The sequence below is a fragment of the Acanthopagrus latus genome, chromosome 5 (genome assembly GCF_904848185.1).
Source record: "Acanthopagrus latus isolate v.2019 chromosome 5, fAcaLat1.1, whole genome shotgun sequence".
In the NCBI taxonomy this organism is placed as follows: domain Eukaryota; kingdom Metazoa; phylum Chordata; class Actinopteri; order Spariformes; family Sparidae; genus Acanthopagrus; species Acanthopagrus latus.
In genome coordinates this window covers 17,223,384-17,241,213 of record NC_051043.1, presented here as the reverse complement: position 1 = coordinate 17,241,213, position 17,830 = coordinate 17,223,384, and the positions used below count along the sequence as shown (strand labels likewise).

At 44.0% G+C, this 17,830-nt stretch overlaps 1 protein-coding gene across 2 annotated transcripts in view; it reads right to left on the bottom strand.

Annotated features, from left to right (window-relative positions):
* Positions 1 to 16,781, bottom strand: part of kremen1 (kringle containing transmembrane protein 1) — a 57,303-nt gene extending 40,522 nt beyond the window's left edge. For both annotated transcript variants that reach the window (XM_037096881.1, XM_037096882.1), the window contains exon 1: positions 16,464 to 16,781. In XM_037096881.1, coding sequence (XP_036952776.1) covers positions 16,464 to 16,542 — 79 coding nt within the window. In that variant the 5' untranslated portion in view covers positions 16,543 to 16,781. The remainder of the gene's footprint in view (positions 1 to 16,463) is intronic.
* Between the last annotated feature and the right edge of the window lie 1,049 nt (positions 16,782 to 17,830).

Here is a 17,830-nt window from a genome sequence, read left to right as displayed (position 1 = left end):
TTAGCCCTGTAATGGAAAGAGTCTAATCTGCTGGAGCCAGCGGAGGGCTAAACGTGCTGCCAAACGTGCTGTTTGAAGTAGCTTGTCGCAAAGAATGAAATGCACAAGACGGGGCCATTAATTTCAGCAATCATTTAACACATTGAAGCAGAGGAGAGATCCACCTTTTGCAGAATTTCCCGGATTACATCTGACACAACACAACACGGAAGGACCTACGATTGTTCTGGCTCTGTGAGCGGACAGCGATGGAACAAGGTGGGACGATTTTGAGTTTTCCTTGGCAGAAGTTCAGGTAGTGACTGATGGGCTGCGGACTCTGACAATGACGTAAAGGACATTCAGGGACTTGCTGAAACCCTGGGGAAAGAAATCCACTGGCAAAAATGTCGACATCAGGGGGCCCGCCAGCCGAACTGACATGAGGGCGGATGAGGTGTCGCGTTCAATTACCTCCCTCTGGCACCTCCTTTCCTCAAGTCATAATCAACATCTGCCAAAAAATAAGAGGCCATGTTTCCAAACATGATTAAAAGTGTCTTCACCTCTGATACCGTCCCCGTTTTCTGTATTTTCTCTCACACACATTCACACTTATCTATACAATAAGAGGACAGGGGGTTACGGCGTTAAACAAATAGAGGGGGAAATCTCCCGCATGCTCAACACATGCCATTGAACCTGCTCTAAACCGATTCTGGCACCAGAGTAAATATGATTTTTGCAGCCAGGAGAAAGCACGGCCCATAAGTGAGCGTAGCATGAGATAGGGAAGCCAAGATGAGGGCGATTGGTTGAGACCTCTCAAAGGTGCACAATTAGTGCGTCTGGGATTGATCCATCCTAAATTAAACCAAACTGCAAATTAGAGCAGAGCATTGAGGCTGAAGGAAGATTTCTGAAAGACAGAGCGGTGGCATGGGAGGCGAAAATTAGGCGGAAAAGAGAGGAGAGAGCAAAACAGAGAGGCAAACAGAGTGAGTCAGGGTGGGACAAAGACTGTTTTTATGATCCCGCAGATTGTTAACCCAGGCTCTAATTTTCTCCTTCTTGTGCTGGGTTTATTTCACATTTCCCCCGTGTTATAGACAGGGCCGACAAAGGCCAGGCTCGTAAAATTAACAGAGAGCAAAGAGTTAGCATCTCCAACGCCATGGGGTCTGGGTTTGAAGGTAGAAAAAAAACACACAAAAAAAAATCTCATTCCAGAGGAGCTCTGCGGCACAGCTGCACGCTGGGGCCCTTTACCAGCAAACAAACAACCGACCGACGCAGGCCGTAAGGGAGAGAAAACAGGTCTCGCTAATGCGTGTCGCCTGTGAAGAAAAAATAACAAATCCCCATATGGGTTCTTCGTCGCATGCAGCCTTTGATAACCAGAGGACGGATGGATCAGAGTCATGAGTGATGCAAGTCATGGTGGCTCACAGTTGCTAATGGCCTTGCGCGCCTCGCATGGAGGCGTTTTGAGCTTCCTCTCTGCTTTTTTTTTCTGTTTTGCCTGTATAAATGGATGGTAAAGTAAAATGATCTCTCAGTCAACGTGCCCTGATAAACATATGCTGTGACAAAACATGCAATAATCTGCACTCCTGCCCACATCGCTCTGACTCTTTCTTCTCTCCCTTCATACCCATACTACACCCCCCCCCCCCCCAATCCCACCAGACACACTCACAGTCAGAACGAAAGGGAGCAATTTTCATCAGTGGGGCTGCTGCTGTATTTTAAGGTGGATCCAATGAGGAAGGAAAAGGAGGACACACACACTCACGTACACACACATTGCTGAGCACACTGGCTCCTTTTGTTCCCTCGGTGGTAGGGCCAGTGTCATTGTGGCGATGCCATTCTCACCCACTCATCACTGTACTGTAGATATCACCCACTGAGTGTGTGTGTGTGTGTGTGTGTGTTTGAGTACACATGTCTGTCAATTCCCTAACTCCTCTCCTCACAATGGGCCAGTAATCAATCTGTGGTGACATTGTGTAAGCTGTGTGGCCAGTCTGGCTTCGGCTTGCCTCCCGTCCGCTCTCTTGCAGGATGATTTCCAGGTTTCATGTTTCTCTTAAGACAATATTTCGGTTTGTACACAGCGATGGACCTCAGATCCAACATGTAGGTCCTCTTTCCCCTGTACGTTAAGCTGCTTTAAGCTGTGACACGAATGCCAGATAGCGCCTCAAAGAAAGGTGAAGCACGAAAGAAAGAAGGTCGCCCCCTGAACACACCTGTTTTCGATCGTCCTGTTTGTGCTCAGGTTAGCTGGTATCTGAGGAATGTAAATTATATGTGGTTTGGTTTGGGCTGAGGCTGTGTCAGTGCTGTTGCAGGGGGATTGTGTGCAACCGTTGCAGACCCCCCTGCTGCCCTCTTCTCTTTCTCTCAGGGAGCCCGTGTGATTACAGGGTCCAGGGAAGATGAGGGCTGACTTGGATAAATAAAGGTCTCTGGTCGAGGGAGGGAGCGATGTGACCTGCCCTGTCGATGCAAAAAAAAACACAGATGCACCAGATCAAAAGCTCAACTCTCCTTCCTGTTTACTCTTAACAGACATCATCATTGAGACAGAGTGATGCCTCGTCTTATGTTAAAATGAATCACAACAAGACTCCAGGCAAGAGAAGCCGCACTTTTGTGTAAGGCAGCAGAAAAGGATTTAAAGGATTTTAAAGGAGGTTTTTTGGGGGGTTTCTTTGTTCAGTCTGGCGGGTATGAACATTATCAGGTTGACTGCACACTCCTCATGTTCATGTGCAGCTCTTCATTCCTCACTTCGGTCGCTGATGAGGGTGCAGAATGCAGATGTTAAAACCTTCCCCCAAAATCCGACTTTATCCTTACAGAGTTTTCCATGCTTCTGTTTGGAAGAGGTGTATACAGTAAATTTCACGCTCCAGCTTTGATTAGTCATTTCCTGTTGTGGAGATGATTCCAAAACGTAATTTGCAGGAAAGAAATCTGTGGCATTTCATCTCGGAGGGATGAGAAATCCTGTCATTTTGAGCCGGAAAGGATAGTTCAAAGTGTCTGTTTCTGTGTCTGTCTGTCTTGTTCTTCTTGTCATCACAACTTGTTTGACTTTGTCTCTTCCAGTCCTCTGAGTTTAGAGAGTTTATACACTCCTGAAGCTTTTTGTTATTTTTTTTCATTTCATCCTTGTGGTAACTGAGGCTTGGGGCTGCCCTAATGCTTATTTTCATTACTGGTTATTTTGCTGATTATTTCTTCAATTAGTTGCTCAGTCTATAATGTATCAGACAACATCGGAAAGTTGTCTAAAGCCTACAACAAATCTAATTAACGAAATGGCTGCCGATTGAGCTGCTACAAACTACTTGATTTTACATGCACATTCTAGCTTCCCATATTATTTACATATATTTTGCTGCTTGTCTTTTTTTAAGAAAGTAAAAGATGAATCTTTGGGTTTTGGGCTGCTGTTGGACAAAAATGGTTTTATTATTATTATTATTATTATTATTATTATTATTATTATTTACATTTACATTTACATTTTCTAGCGCAAAACATTAATATTCATGAAAATAAATGGAAAATTTTAGATAATGGAAATAATTGTAAGTTGATTAATTGTCTGTTGGTCGCCTATCACAGGCCTCTTCAACACGTTTCAGGCCATGGACCCCTTTAGCAGGGACCCCCTACCACATGTATTGCACAGATTCTGTTGCATATTAACCTGAGTCTACAACAGCAGCAGTTGGATTCAAATTAAAGCAGCTTTATGTAGAAATCAGCATTTTGTGCGATTTGGAGCAACACAACTGTCGTGAATACAAATCCCAGGTCTGTAATGTGTGTTGTCATCAACATTTCAGTTGTTTCATGTCTGTGCGAAATGACAATACTGGCAAACAGAAAACTCACTCAGCCTCTCAATAATATTCCCTCAAATCCCTGAGTCCGAGTGTCATGTCAGCCTTGGAATCCCGAGCTTATCGGGCCGCTTTAAAGGCCCTTTTCAGAAATGGAGCAACATGGTTACTGGAAATTGGGCTTAAGTTGATCAAATGTCTGAGAGAGGCTTAGAGCCATGTGTTGTGATTAAATGTAACTAAAGCCGACCAATGGCAGATTTCATTCACTCGTCTGACATCAGGGGTAGACCTTAAAAGTAAAGGATGTATACTGAATAATGAGGTTTAATCAACTTTTACTTCTTGCTTGCTGTGGTGGATGAACAGACCTGATGTGTGGAGCTCAAACACGTTCCCATCTGCATCCAATGAATCTCCAGCGTGCTCATTTGGGGAGCGTGTCAAACACATCAAACACATTTGTTTTGTCTGTCTTTGTAAATCGCAGATGGCGGCACTGGCCTGTTCCTCCAGCATTCCTTGGCATGTTTAGAATTACTTACGCTTTAAATCCATGTACATTGTGGAGAAAAATCTCCTTTGCGTCAACACGTTGCCTAAATCTGTCTTTACATAGAGCCACCTTTGCCTGTTCCTTCTTCCGAACAATCTGTGACCATCATTTTAATTTGTGTTAGAGCCTGACATGTTTAAGTCCTTCTTTCTAAGGACCTTGCCTGACTGACCTGGTCAGCACATGAACAGACACATTTCCACTGTATCAAATCACAAAAGGTTGTCAGATCCACCGCAACAGAGTGCACTTCCAAGGACACAATAACAACAGCACAATAGGCTGCTGCAGAGGGGACCACAGTGCTCAACATTCAGACCCCTTTTAACCAGCCACGTCTCTAGTTCCTGATCTTGATTATGAAAGCGATCCTTTTTCACTGTGGTTTGTGAGGCTGTGGGAAGAGCAATAGTACTGGGAACCAGATGGCTCTGGTAAAAGACAAGGGGCATCCCACCGGCCTCCCTGGGAAGGGGATCCATTTCGAGGCATCTATTGAGGGTTAGCAGATTCTGTTTCACGGCATCGGCCGAGTGTGACCACGCTTCGGTTGGCGTTGGTCGTGGGTTGGTGCCATGTAGGCTGCTGCAGACCCAACCCTTTTTGTGTTCACCTCGGGGAGCTGTATTCACCTTCGATGCAGGACAGACAACTACACCAGGGGCCTCTTGGCGACTTGGGTTTCAGCCCTTTTCAGTTAAAGCCTCTTTCAAAGGGCCTTGCATTGCGATGGGATATCACTGGCTCCACAGGGACAATGGTTATTTGTGAAAACGGTTGACTGAGATGTTCCCGTGCATTTGTAAAGTAGGGTCCATGAACTGTTAAAGCTCAGTTAACTATCACTGTGCTATCGCAGCTCCAGTTAATGGATGTTTATTTCCCTATTCCTTCAAAAAAGACCACACTGAAGCATGTCGTGCAACCCCTGTTCTGCACTCTCTGATCCACTGTCATGGCCTCTTAGCTCTGCCCACTATTGGCTTTGTTCCTTTGTTTGCTGTCCACTTAGCTACGTCTGCTCCCTTCACTTGTCCAAATGTTTGCTCTGTCCACTTAGCCATGTCCACTTGCTTGGCCTTGTCGAATCAGTGCTGTAGGTGGGCGTTTCCAGCAAAGAGTAAAGGCGACAATTTGCCTCTTTGGCCACAAACTGCTGCAGCTGGACACTAACCAGACCCCGGGGCTGAGCAGCTAAATTACTCTCCATTTATTTAAAGTGGTTGCCATTACTCTACCGCAGCAGAGCGCAGACCTCAGTGGCCCTGGCCCAACCATAACTGCTGTATAAAAAGAACTAGGTTCGCCGGACAGGTCATGTCTCACACAGTAGCAATTCAATATCCTCCCGTTATGTTCTTGGTTACGCTTCTCAAAACTCAGAATTGCATGTGACACCACAAAAATACATGGTTGCTTTGAAACTCAGCCTGTGGAGATTTTTTGTAAAAACACCCAACCAATCACTGGCGAGATGTTTGGAACATGTTACATGTTTGAATCAAAGAAAGAATAACAGCTAATTTACCTTAATCATACTATGTCAAAAGCTTTATTAATAGTACGTTCAAAAGGAGAAATACGGAGACAGGAAGCCCGAATGGTTTTGGGCTTGTACCAAAACAAATCAAACCACAGCCTAATCGTTTTTTCCTGTTCTCGTTGAAACTTTAAACAAAAGACTGGCCAATGAGCGCTATTAGGGAACGACAGAGCCGCACTAACTTTTATCAGCAGGCCCTGAGATGATAACACTTTGATTTCACATCCGTATAAATCCAGATTTGAGGCAGAAAGCTAGATTTTTAGTGTAATTTTTTCACGGACCAGCCACTTCCTCCCCCGGGGCCTTAAAACCTCCTCTAAAATTCCATTCCCCGTGAATTAAATTGGGTTTTGATAATGAAAACAATTGTTTGTTTGAAAGTTAATAGAATTCATAGAGGAACATAAGGCTCTATGGTATTTCATTACTGTTCTCTGACTATTTGATTTACCCCCTCGCCCTGGAGTGTGTTCCAGCTGATGGGCTCTGGCTGCTGCGGAGAGCGCCAGTAAAGCCGAGAGAGAATGTCACTCGGCATTGACTGGAGTGGGTCTCCTCATGCATACGTAAATGCCAAGGTACACGAAGAGGCCAGGGTACACAGCTCATGGATGATAGTATTAAAATGTGCAAAAGAGGGAAAGGGAAGAGGGGGAGAATTGGTTACAAGAGAAGAAGGAGGAAAACTTAATTCAGAGATAAAGAGTTGAGAGAGAAAAAGTAAAGATGTTTCTTAAGAGAGCTCCATCCAAACACTACATGTCACGGCTCATTCAGAAAAATACTCTGCTCTTGACTGACCTTTGAGCAACAAAACCTCACAAACCGCTACTCTAGCCACATGTGTGCACTCTCCCACCTAAACATTGTTTATCTCTTTCAAGCCTGACAGTTGTGTACAGCCGGCAGCAGCTTGACAGCTTAATTTCATGTTGTCTCACAGGACCGCCTCCATGGATCAGGGACCAAAGTGACACAGTCAACCTCACTCCACTTTGTTTGAGGACGCCTCGGTCTCTCGCTGCTCTGTGCTTTACATGACTATCGCACCCGTCATGCCTCGTCACCTCTGAGGGAGGCTATCCGTGCACCACCAATCGCCACCACAGATCCTGAAGCTGGAACTGGCCCGGCTGCTTTGCATGCTGGGTCACCTGATCAACCGCCTGGACAGGTGGTGATTTGCACAAGGTGAGACAAAAATGAATAAGTCAACAGACGTTCAAAAAGAGAAACGGGGAGAGCGGGGAATGACATACGGGTACTTGAACAAATAAGTCTTTGAACACGACAGGACGCGAATCACAGTGGCACGATAATAAGCATGATTGTGTTTATAATAACTAGGTCTGTTTCTCCATCTTAGTGGTTGGTGGTTTTATGGGCAGTCCAATCCCTTGGCATGGAAGAAAGAGGGCGTTGCCCGCAACTTGACCTTCGGAGGGCACCACCCAGAGGTCAGCAGGAAGTAAATGGGCAGCTGGTTGACACAGAAGCACACATTTCTGACCCAGAGGTCTTTTTCATTCCCCTTCTTCTGTTACCAACTCTGAGCCAAATACAACGTACTTTTGGCCAAGCAAATGAGGGAATTCTTCAGAACTTTGGCCTGCCTTCACAAGTCATGGCATGCTGAGTACCATGCAAAAAAGGAAATGCTCTATTTTCTTTCATTTCAAACTTTCTCCTCTCTTTGTCTGGCTCTGTAATGAGTGCAGCGCTGCCTGTCACCTCTTCTTCCACTGCTAGGTAGCATCTGCTGCCGTGTCTGGAGCACCAGATGAGGAGGTTTCTTTAATGAGCCATGGTTTAGTTTTAAAGCTGCCTCGCTGTCAGCAAAGTAACACACAAGTGTACAAGTGTATTGTGTGATTGGACAGAAGAGCCTCTTCCTTGCCTGTTTACACTCCTGCATGAGAACCCAGAACCATATTTTTCTTCTGGTGGGCGCTTTTATGTATTATTTCCAGGGTAGCTAGAATATAAAATAAAATAAAAATAAATAAATAATAAAGGTGATCTTGAGGTGAGTGAAGAACAAATAGCATTTTAGTATCTCACAGTTACAGTGTCAGTTGAAGTCGATGTGCATAGTTGGTTTTTGTTGCTGTGTTTTGTTGTCTTGGTAAACGTAACCTCATGGGGCATTCCACTGAGCATTCATGAGGGCTCCATATGGGCTGGTGTGGAGCTGATTACGCATGGACGCAACACAAAGAGGAGGCAGACTGGCTGGGTTTACTGTGAAAACAAGCGGGACATACTGACTGAACCTGCGCATAAAGTTTTGTAGAGTGTACGAAAAGTTTTAGGGAGACTAGCCCCATTTGTCAGCTTGCTCATGATCCCAATGAGTGATGAGAAAATAGGCCATAAAAGCAACCATGTGTCCCCGGTAGATTGTTCTGTCCTGTGATTGATGCCAACACTTTTGCATGCCCTTGAGTGAAAGGCATGCGACTCGCCTTATCCTTAAAGTTAGAAAAGAGAACAACAGACCAACGATTCCCCTACCCTGAGTGTAATGTCCTCGCCCTAACTGTTTTAGTGTGATGTTTGACAGTTTACATTAAAACAGTCAACATTTTCAGTAGGATTCAAATAAAGATGCTATGTCTGTCTTGCTGGCAGACAGTTGCCTGTCTAAACATCAGGTTGAAACAGAACAACATAAGCATTCATTTGGAGTTGTGTTTAATGCCACCTCACAAATGGGAGCCAAACTTGTCATTTTGCTCTTGATTGGTCTCCACCAACTCGTGAGGGAAATTTCTAGCCCTTTAGCATCTAAATGCTGTCTTCAGCAGCTGGTCGCTTACTCAGTCTGCTTTTTGGCACTAAGCAGGTCGCAAGCAGTTGTTTTTTTTTCAGAGCTTTTTGTTGTAAACAGCTGCTGCAGACCAAACAACGCTGACAGGACACTTAGAGTAAAAACAACAAAACAATGGGCTGAAAGATGCTAAAACGGTGCGTACTGTAGAGTCTGATCATTCTAAGTGTCTTTATTACTTCAACATGAGAATAAATACATTTTACCATGGATTATTGTTTATTCTAGCACATGATTTTTTTTTCTATGATGAAATGTTTTTATAAAATTAATAATGTCTAATAAGGCTTTCTATGTTTGCATGTTTTAAATATGTTTTTTCTTGTTGTTCTTTCCTTGTTATTTTCTCTAAAAAAGAGGGGATTCTCCTCCACCTGATTAATGTGCACTTTTTTACTTCATGTTAAAATCAAATAAAAAAACTTGAACACTTAATCTATTTCAAGAACTGAAGTTAACCTACATTACAAAATGTATTCTGTCCTAAATGAGACCTATTATACTTTTTCATTTAGTTTTGTTTCAATTTGTTTCAGTGTTTTACATTATAAGGGTTCATGTGCATGAAAAAAATGTTGATAAAAATGATAAAAAAAAATCTGCACCAAGAGAAAACACTGCTCCTGTGACCCCTCGTCAGTAGTTGCGCCTATAATACTGTGACTTTTTGACATCATAATATGGCAAATATTTGCAGCTAGTAATGGTCGTTAGAATTAATTTCACATGGCTGCTCTGTTGTTGTTGTTAGCAGAGCTGGCTCAGGTGTGTGTGAGCTGACCAATCAGAGCAGACTGGATATTTGGGAGGGGGGCTTTAAGTGCCGGGAACTTAAACAGAGTGTCTCAGGCAGAAGGTGCTGCAGCACTGGACAGTGAGACAAACCATTGTGTTTTCTGAGCATTAAAGCATACAAACAAATCAAATAGAACCAAAAATAAAGCGATGAAACTGAAAATGGGGATAATAAGTTTCCATAAAGTCTTAAACTCCCACTGGTGTCTACACACAGTCACATCTTTAATCATGAATGGCTACTTAGACACACACACACTACTGTTAGCTACTCCAATCTACCACAGCAGTTTGTGTGAACTTGTGTCTGCAGCACAGAAGCTCTCCATCTATGAACCGGAAAAGCAGGGGGGAGGACACCGCACAGCCCACATCTGAGACCCAGACCCATGCAACCCTCTTCCCATAATGCCCTCTGACACTCCCCACACTGAGCTCAGAGGGTTTACCCACACACCGAAAGCCCTTATGCTAAACTCTTTAAGAAACCGCTGTCCCTCCTCAAACCGGTGCTCCATTACGATCCCCTCTGCCGACACCAGCTCGTGTTTCCTCAGATCCTGGCTAAAGATGGCCTGTTATTATCTTCCGAGGCAGACAATTCAGAGTATCTCTCTCTCTCTCTCTCTCTCTCTCTCTCTCTCTCTCTCTCTCTTTCTCTCACACACACACACACACACACACACACACACACACACACACACACACAGACACAGACACACAAAGATGTCTCTGTCTCAGGGGTTACAAAGGTTGATGGAGGCCAGTCGTAAACTGCACTGTATGGACTGTGTTTGAAAGTGGAATAATTCAAGACAGATATGGTGATTGGCTGAATGAGAGAGAGTAGTGGATTGGGGGGGGGGTACATGAATGGAGGGGCATCAGACAGAAGATGTGAGACCTCTTGGTTTGACACTTGACTTGGCCCCTTTAAAATCAGGAACAGGAACGCTGGAGGTTTATAGAGGCTCAGGATAGCCACAGCTGCTTCACATTTAAACTGGACTCAAACGCACGCACGTAGTGTTGAAATCATTGGCTGTTTAACTGAATGGTCGGGCGGTAGGAAATTAATGATCAATCTTAAAAGGGAGGCCGTCAAACGTGTTGTTTCCAGCTTGCTAAATGTGAACATTTGATTCTTTCTTTGAGTTTTTAAATCATTTTACATTCAACATCTTCAAGTTTTCAACTGTTGGTTCTGAGGCTGTTACCCTGGGCTCTGGCCTGATGGTCATTGTTCACTTTATAGGACATTGTTTAGACTTATTACAAAAGAATCAATATTGAAACTCAGACATAAAGTCCATAAAGGGTTATTAACAGCCTGCTGATGAAGCTGGTCATGTTATATGACCAAAGGCTACAGAAGACCCTCTAAAAAGAACCTTAAAGTTGCAATATGTCTACTGGCCACGTGTCGAATTCATACTCCAAACAAATAGGTGGCATCATCATCATAATCAGAGCAACTGCTAACTTCTGCAATTTGTGGCTGCTGTTAGCTAATTAGCTCAGTTAGCTGTGCAACTAGCATTCCCATTAGCTGACTCTCCTTGGACTATTTGTACAAATGAGTGGAGTAAAACTATGAAATTGAACAACGGATTACCGTGAAAATAACAGCAGCCTTTTTAAAGAGGCATGTTAAATGTTAAAAATGTTCTGGCCACCTCGAGACTGACAGTGCACACACAAACACAAACACCCCTTCAGTGCAAACATCTGGAAACACACTGCAGACTCCCATCAATCCCAGTTCAACCTGGTGAACAAAGAAGCTGCACGGCTGTTGCCGGCTTTAAGCAACTACAATCCAAACTTTTGTGCAAGCTACTGTTTAGGAGTCCGTGCAGTGTTTCAAACCGCGCTTTCGGCCACCTCGCCTCTCCCACTGCGCCACACAGAGACGCCCAGTTCCGTCTGCGGCCGAGTGCATCATGCCCCGCTGGACAGCGATCAGACAGGGGGCAGGAAACAGAGCAGGCTGCCAGATGAAACAGAGGGTTGCCAGTTTATGCAGCAGCTTATATGCATGTTAGGCTACAAAGAGGAATCACAACACATGCTGTCATTCACCCCCCCACCGCTCTGATTGGTGCCTACAGTGCTTTAAGGGAAGAAGGAAGAGCGCCTGTGCTGAATGAGAGTAAAAAGCTTCAAAATCTCCAGTCTGGTCTGGAAATATTCAAGGTGATTCACCTGCAGCAAGTTTCTAGATTATAGACCTCGCTGCACAGAGATCAGTCTTTGTGAATCTTCCCAGTGTGGCCTTAGAAGTTACTTCATGCATGTCTAGTTAAGTCGAGACTTGGCAGAGGCTGCGGATGAAAAGAAAGGCCTCTTCCCTGCACTGATCGGCCAAAGATTCAGTTGGTCGAGCGTATTAACCTGATGTTTTCTTCATCGTCTGTATTTTTGACAGCTCTCTCTTGTGTGATCACATAATGAGAGTGAATTGCATACTGCCAAAATGTCACAGCACGTCCTTTTCAAGCCTCAGCTCAACACAAATCTAAACAAACCTGAAAAAGTCAAAGAAAGTCCAGAGATAGACAGGCCGCTTGTTTCATGTCTCTTGTTGAAGCTCTCGCTGTTATTCACGGGTGCGAAAAGTGTGATCAGACATCTCGGTTGTTGCCGTGTGTACCTCTAAATCGAAGCATTCCCCTCTTACTATCCCCTGTCACAGGTTGCATTCGACAATGACCAGTGAGCAGTTACTTTCCCTTTTTTCGGATTCTTTCATTTGAATCATTACAACAAGCCTGAACGGGGTAAATCCATTCAGAATTTTACAAGAAAACTGCAAAAGCAAGAGACAGATTGAAGATTCACTCCTGCACTATGGAACAATAACTCAGAAAATACACCCTTTTTGGTGGAGAGAAGACTGACATCACTCTCACATTTGTCCACTGAATATGAAGCTTAGCGCAGCACAAAGACTGGAAACAAATGAAAACAGCTAAGCTGACTCGATCCGAAAGTAATGAAATCCACGTAGCAATAACCCTTAAAGCGCACTACATTATGTCTCATTTGTCTACTCTGTAAAAACCAGACTGTACCAAAGACATGTCACAGTTTAACAGGGTTTATGTATCAGACTATTTCGGCCTACAGGACAGAGCTAGGCTAGCTCTTTTCCAGTCTTTGTGATGAGCTAACCAGCTGGTGGTTGGTGCCTCATATTTAGCTGACATGTGTGAGACTGGTAACAATCTTCTCATCTAACTCTCAGCAGGAATAGCAAATAAGCACATTTCCCAAAATGACAAACTATTCCTTTAACCATCCCCTGACCCAGGCAGGGAACCACTGGGACAGATTATAGGTTATCCTTGCATGTACTAACAGGAAGACAGCTTGCTCACACTGCCGCTGAACTTACAAAGGATCACTTTGAAGGTGAGTCACATTAACACCATAACAGGAACATGTAAAAAAGCTGCCTCAACCTCCATTTGAATAAGATGAAGACTAATTTAGATAAACAGAAAAATACACATGTGGGTCTACGATGCACTGTCCCACATCATCAAGCGGCCGGTGAGACCGCTCATGGACACCAGAAACATCAAGAACAAAATAATTCCATGCTGATTAACCAGCTCGAGCTTGTTCGCGACATCAACACCATCAGCTGCATCATTACCGGCTTACAGAGTAGCTCAATTACGCCTCATCTTGACAGCCCTGACAGGCTCCGGCTTCCACTTGTGTGTACATTTGCGTGAAGGGCCTGAGCAGCTGCCAAGTGAGCAACGACGAAACAGAATGTGGGAGTCTGGATGGGTCTCTTCATAAAAAGCCTCTGTGCTCAGGTGGAGGAGACATCACATACATTAATGCTAAGGGCCTGCGGTGAACTGACACTGCACGCTCCGAGTATAAAGTGCGCTGAATGGGCCCATTCTCACATTATAGGCTGTATAGAGGCACTTAGCTGCTCCTGCAACACATGTCATCTCCCACATTTTGCCGCGTCTCTGTTTGTGTGCACGCATGTACCGCTGAGCGCACGATTGTCCCTCAGCACAAGATTAAAAACACTTTTGCTGTTAATACACCTCTGCTTGATGCGCTGCTACAGCCTAGGAGGACGGTGAAAGCACTCTGGCATAATTGTTTCGGACACGTCGTCGCAGAGGCAACAGCTGCCGGCACTCCGCAAAGTATCAGAGGTGTACTTTGCAACACTTTGAAGCAGCGTGCGTGTATTAAAGGAGCAATATGTAGTTTAGGGGAAGAAATTTTAATTGCAAGAGAAAAGAGCTTCAGTGACAAACTAAATAAACAAACTGTTTGTTTTCATGACAGAATGAACTGACCTTCAAGGACAACACAGTTTCATCCTGTTTTACTTTGTTTATATGTGGCGGACCCTGCCACCTTCCTGGCTTCAAACAGTTTTCTGGGGACCTTATTTCCCTCTGAGAGCAGCTTGTTTATTCACTTATGGAAAAGATGCGTATTTCTGAGTTTGTATTATTACCATGTTAACATTGTAAATATTGAATTTCTTCTCATAAGCAACACAGTGTCCCTTTAATCACTTTTCTATTGGTCATGTGTGAGCGGGTTGTTTGGTGACATGAAGTTATTTTGGGTCAGGTTGGATTTTCTGTGACAGTCCAAGAGACGGGGCCTGTCTCCACTCCGCTAACAGAGAGCAACAGTAGCTAGCGTTAGTTTAGAAATGGAGCCTGCTAACATAAACATATGACCTGCTTCAAACACACCACAGGGTTCAGTAAGTTTGACGGAGTTTTTCAAAGGTGCATTAGGTGGTTTTGGAGAAGAAACATTAATCAGTAGAGAAAGAACTGATTTTAAACTTGATTCAAAACTTTTATTATGCCTGAACAAATTCAATAAACAGTTAGATTAGTTAGTTTATAAACAAGTTTTGGTTGTTTCCTCGTTAATATTACATAGTAAATATTGAAATTCTGAGCTTGAGTTTCTTCTCCAAAATTACACACTGCCCCTTTAATAAACTGCTGTTTGACCTGGTTTTAGCAGATTGTGGTAAATTGTGCTGTTTTTGAGGATTCTTTTGTGTTCCTGCCCAGATTTTGTTTTTGTTTTTTATTTTTTACATCTCAGACATTTGAAGTAGCACTCTTATGATATCCACATGGAGCATTTCAGCGCAGTGTGGCAGATATTTCGGTGTGTCAACTTGTCCTCGACCTGCCTCACACATTCCCCCCGGAGGTTCTTGCATGTTGCGTCACTCATAAACTTAATCTGCTCTGATTGGATTTCTCTGGAAACAAGTACTTAACTCTTTGATTCTGAGGGCATGACGCCGACATTTAACACACCATTTTTTCTGGCATGGACTGCTGAAAGACATTTTTGCAAATAATTTGTGGTTGTAAGAAGAAAAGAAAAGAAGAAAAAAAAAAAACCCCACAACTGAACCGACAGCTGTGCCTTTACTGGTAACTTCGGGGTGGATTTAATCTTTAGGTGTCCGAACAGTACGGCAGCATCAAACAGTCCCTCTCTCTGCGTTCGCACCGGCTCGTTGAAGGCGCATGAAATGATTGTTTTCCTGTGCCGTGAATGTGGCACAGCTGACTTTCAACTAAACATAAACTTGGCCTTTCTTCTCCCCAGTGTTATGAGGGGGAATACCATCGCTTTAAATACTTTGTTAATACATAGGTACACATGGGAGTACTTACGCACTAGCCCAGATGGTGGACCCTCTAATTTGAAATCCAAAGGGTATAATTAAGAGACAAAAAAATTAAAAAGGAAAGCATGGGGATTTGCTGCTCCGACATGAAACGCGGCGCAAATTACAGCAAGGAGCAGCTCGGTCAGTGCGGTCGTCATTATTAGACGTACACATTAGGAGAAAATACTCTCCGGGAAGGCAGCTCTAACTTTGAAGTCCTGCAGACGGACGCGAGCGTGTCCCCGCGTATTAGTCTGAACTTGATGGCGAATTAAGCGGATGATATCAGATGACCGCGCTCAGGGGTTTCCAATTCATTTTCGGGGGGATGGCGATCATTAAACGGCTCAATTAAAGACCTAATATCCAGAGACGAGGCGCAGACTAAGAAGAAGAAGAAGAAGAAGAAACAAACATATGATGATGATGGAGATTAAAACCATAACGACCATGTGACAGTGTGGCCGATCAGATTACAGCATCGGATGCAGAACAGGTAAACATGTCAGGCTTCAGAGGCGCAGGATGTGCCGGGGACGCGAGTGCGTAAAAAGCCGCTGGCTTTGGTTACGAACTCGCCGTTTTCCTGATTAAATCAAAACGCAGCTTTCGGAACGACACAACGAGGATTTACTGATTATCTCCGTGTCTTTGCTGAAATGTGCGCAGACCCTTATCTGTGAAGAGCTTGACTCTGCAGGTCCGAGGACACCTTTGGATACGGTTTGGAGCGCGAGTGTTTACTCCAACGGTGGAACTGCACTCTCATCAGATTAGTCAGTGCATCAAAAAAGAAGAAAGAAAGAAAAAAAAAGAAGATGACAGAAATAAGTTAACATCAAACACATTTCCTTTTTTGTTTGAGCGCCGTCTGTAAACATCCCAGTTCCCGGCTGGAAAACAGCGCCGTAGTGGGACTCGGACCAAGGCGATGAACTATGAATGAAGTTAACTGCGACTGCAATGTTCGACACAAAATAGGAAAACAAACGCGATAACGTTTGAATCAGTGGACTTTGCGGTGTGTATTGTGTTGTGTGTGTCTGTGTGTGTTATGATAGGAAAAAAGCAGCTTGTCCCGTGCGCAAAAGAGCCACTTTGGAGACGCCTCCGACGACGACGACGACGACGCAGATAATCATGGAGAAGACGTCCCGGGGAAATGAAGGCGAGCAGGAAAAAAAGTTTTGGCTTACCGGTGTCGAAATGACTTAGAGCCGCAGAAGACATAACCCCGGCGAGGAGAAGTGCGGAGGTGACTGTCCAGGAATCCATGGTGCGATTAAAGAGTGTGTGCAGAGGCTCTCAGGTGAAGCGAAGGGCAGCCTGGCGGACAGATGCGCATGCAGACCGGCGGGCTGCTGGACTCGCTGACTGTCCGGGTCCGCGCACGAGTCGCTGTTAAAAAGTCCCTGAACTTCAAGGCAGGTCTCACAGCTACTACTACACTGACACCACACAGACGGGAACAGATAGTAGAAAGCAGGGATCCTATTTCCAACCCATGTGACAGGAAATAGGGGCAATGGATTCAACCTGCAGCGCTGGGGAAGCAGCAGCGGAGAGAAAAGAGGAGGAGGAAGGGAGGAGGAGGAGGAGGAGGAGGATGGGTGGGTGGGTGGCGGTGTTGGGGAAGGAAGGGTGGTGCAAAGAGCAGGTTTGTAAGTGTGTACTGATTTTCCCATTCTGGAAACTGGACTTAAATCAGATTCCCATAAGAATAACCCGACAGTGAGTTTTATATTACAGCAAAACTGCAAAACTGCCCCAAAAAAAAAAAAAAAAAAAAAAAATTAAAAAAAATATTCGAGAGAGCAAAAAGTACCAAAAGATCATTACGCATTTATTCTCAGTTCCCTGTATATATGTTATATACATGAGGTGAGATCAGGACCGTCATACAGCAGGATAGTTTGCTGTGAACATACCGGATGGTGCAAAAGACACACGATGAGTCCCATCTGGAACATAATGTGAGTGTTGTCTCGGTTTTTTTATGTTGGGGTCTAAATCTAATTGGGAGTCCATTACGTTTGGGGACCTCTGGGCTATACTCTGTACACAAGTCAATCTCAGCTGTACATCATTTTAATGGCTAGAGTAAAAAATTTTTAAAAAATTTTTAAAAAATGAATGAACAAATAAAACTGGAGGGAGTGAATGAGAAGGATTTGCCCCTGATGATGGCAGAGCAGTGGTTAAATGCAGGATTTGAACAAAGGAGATGAATTAAAATGTGACTGAGGCCAGGGAAGTGACTTAACGCACCGAGTATTTATTGGAGAACAAATACAAGTATTGTTCCAGATGCTGCAGTTGGGATCAAAGAAACTTGTGATAGCAGAAAAAGACTTTGTCTGCCTAATTGCCAACATTTAAAGGTGCACTACATAGTTTTGGGGGAGGCATTTTAATTAGAAGAGAAAGATTTTCAGTGACTGTTTTTTTTTTTTTTTTTTAAAAACCAAATAAACAAACTGTTTTGTTTATATTTGGCAGACCCTGCCAACTTTCTTCAATCAGTGTTCTGGGGAGCTTCTTTTCCTCTGAGAACAGCTTGTTT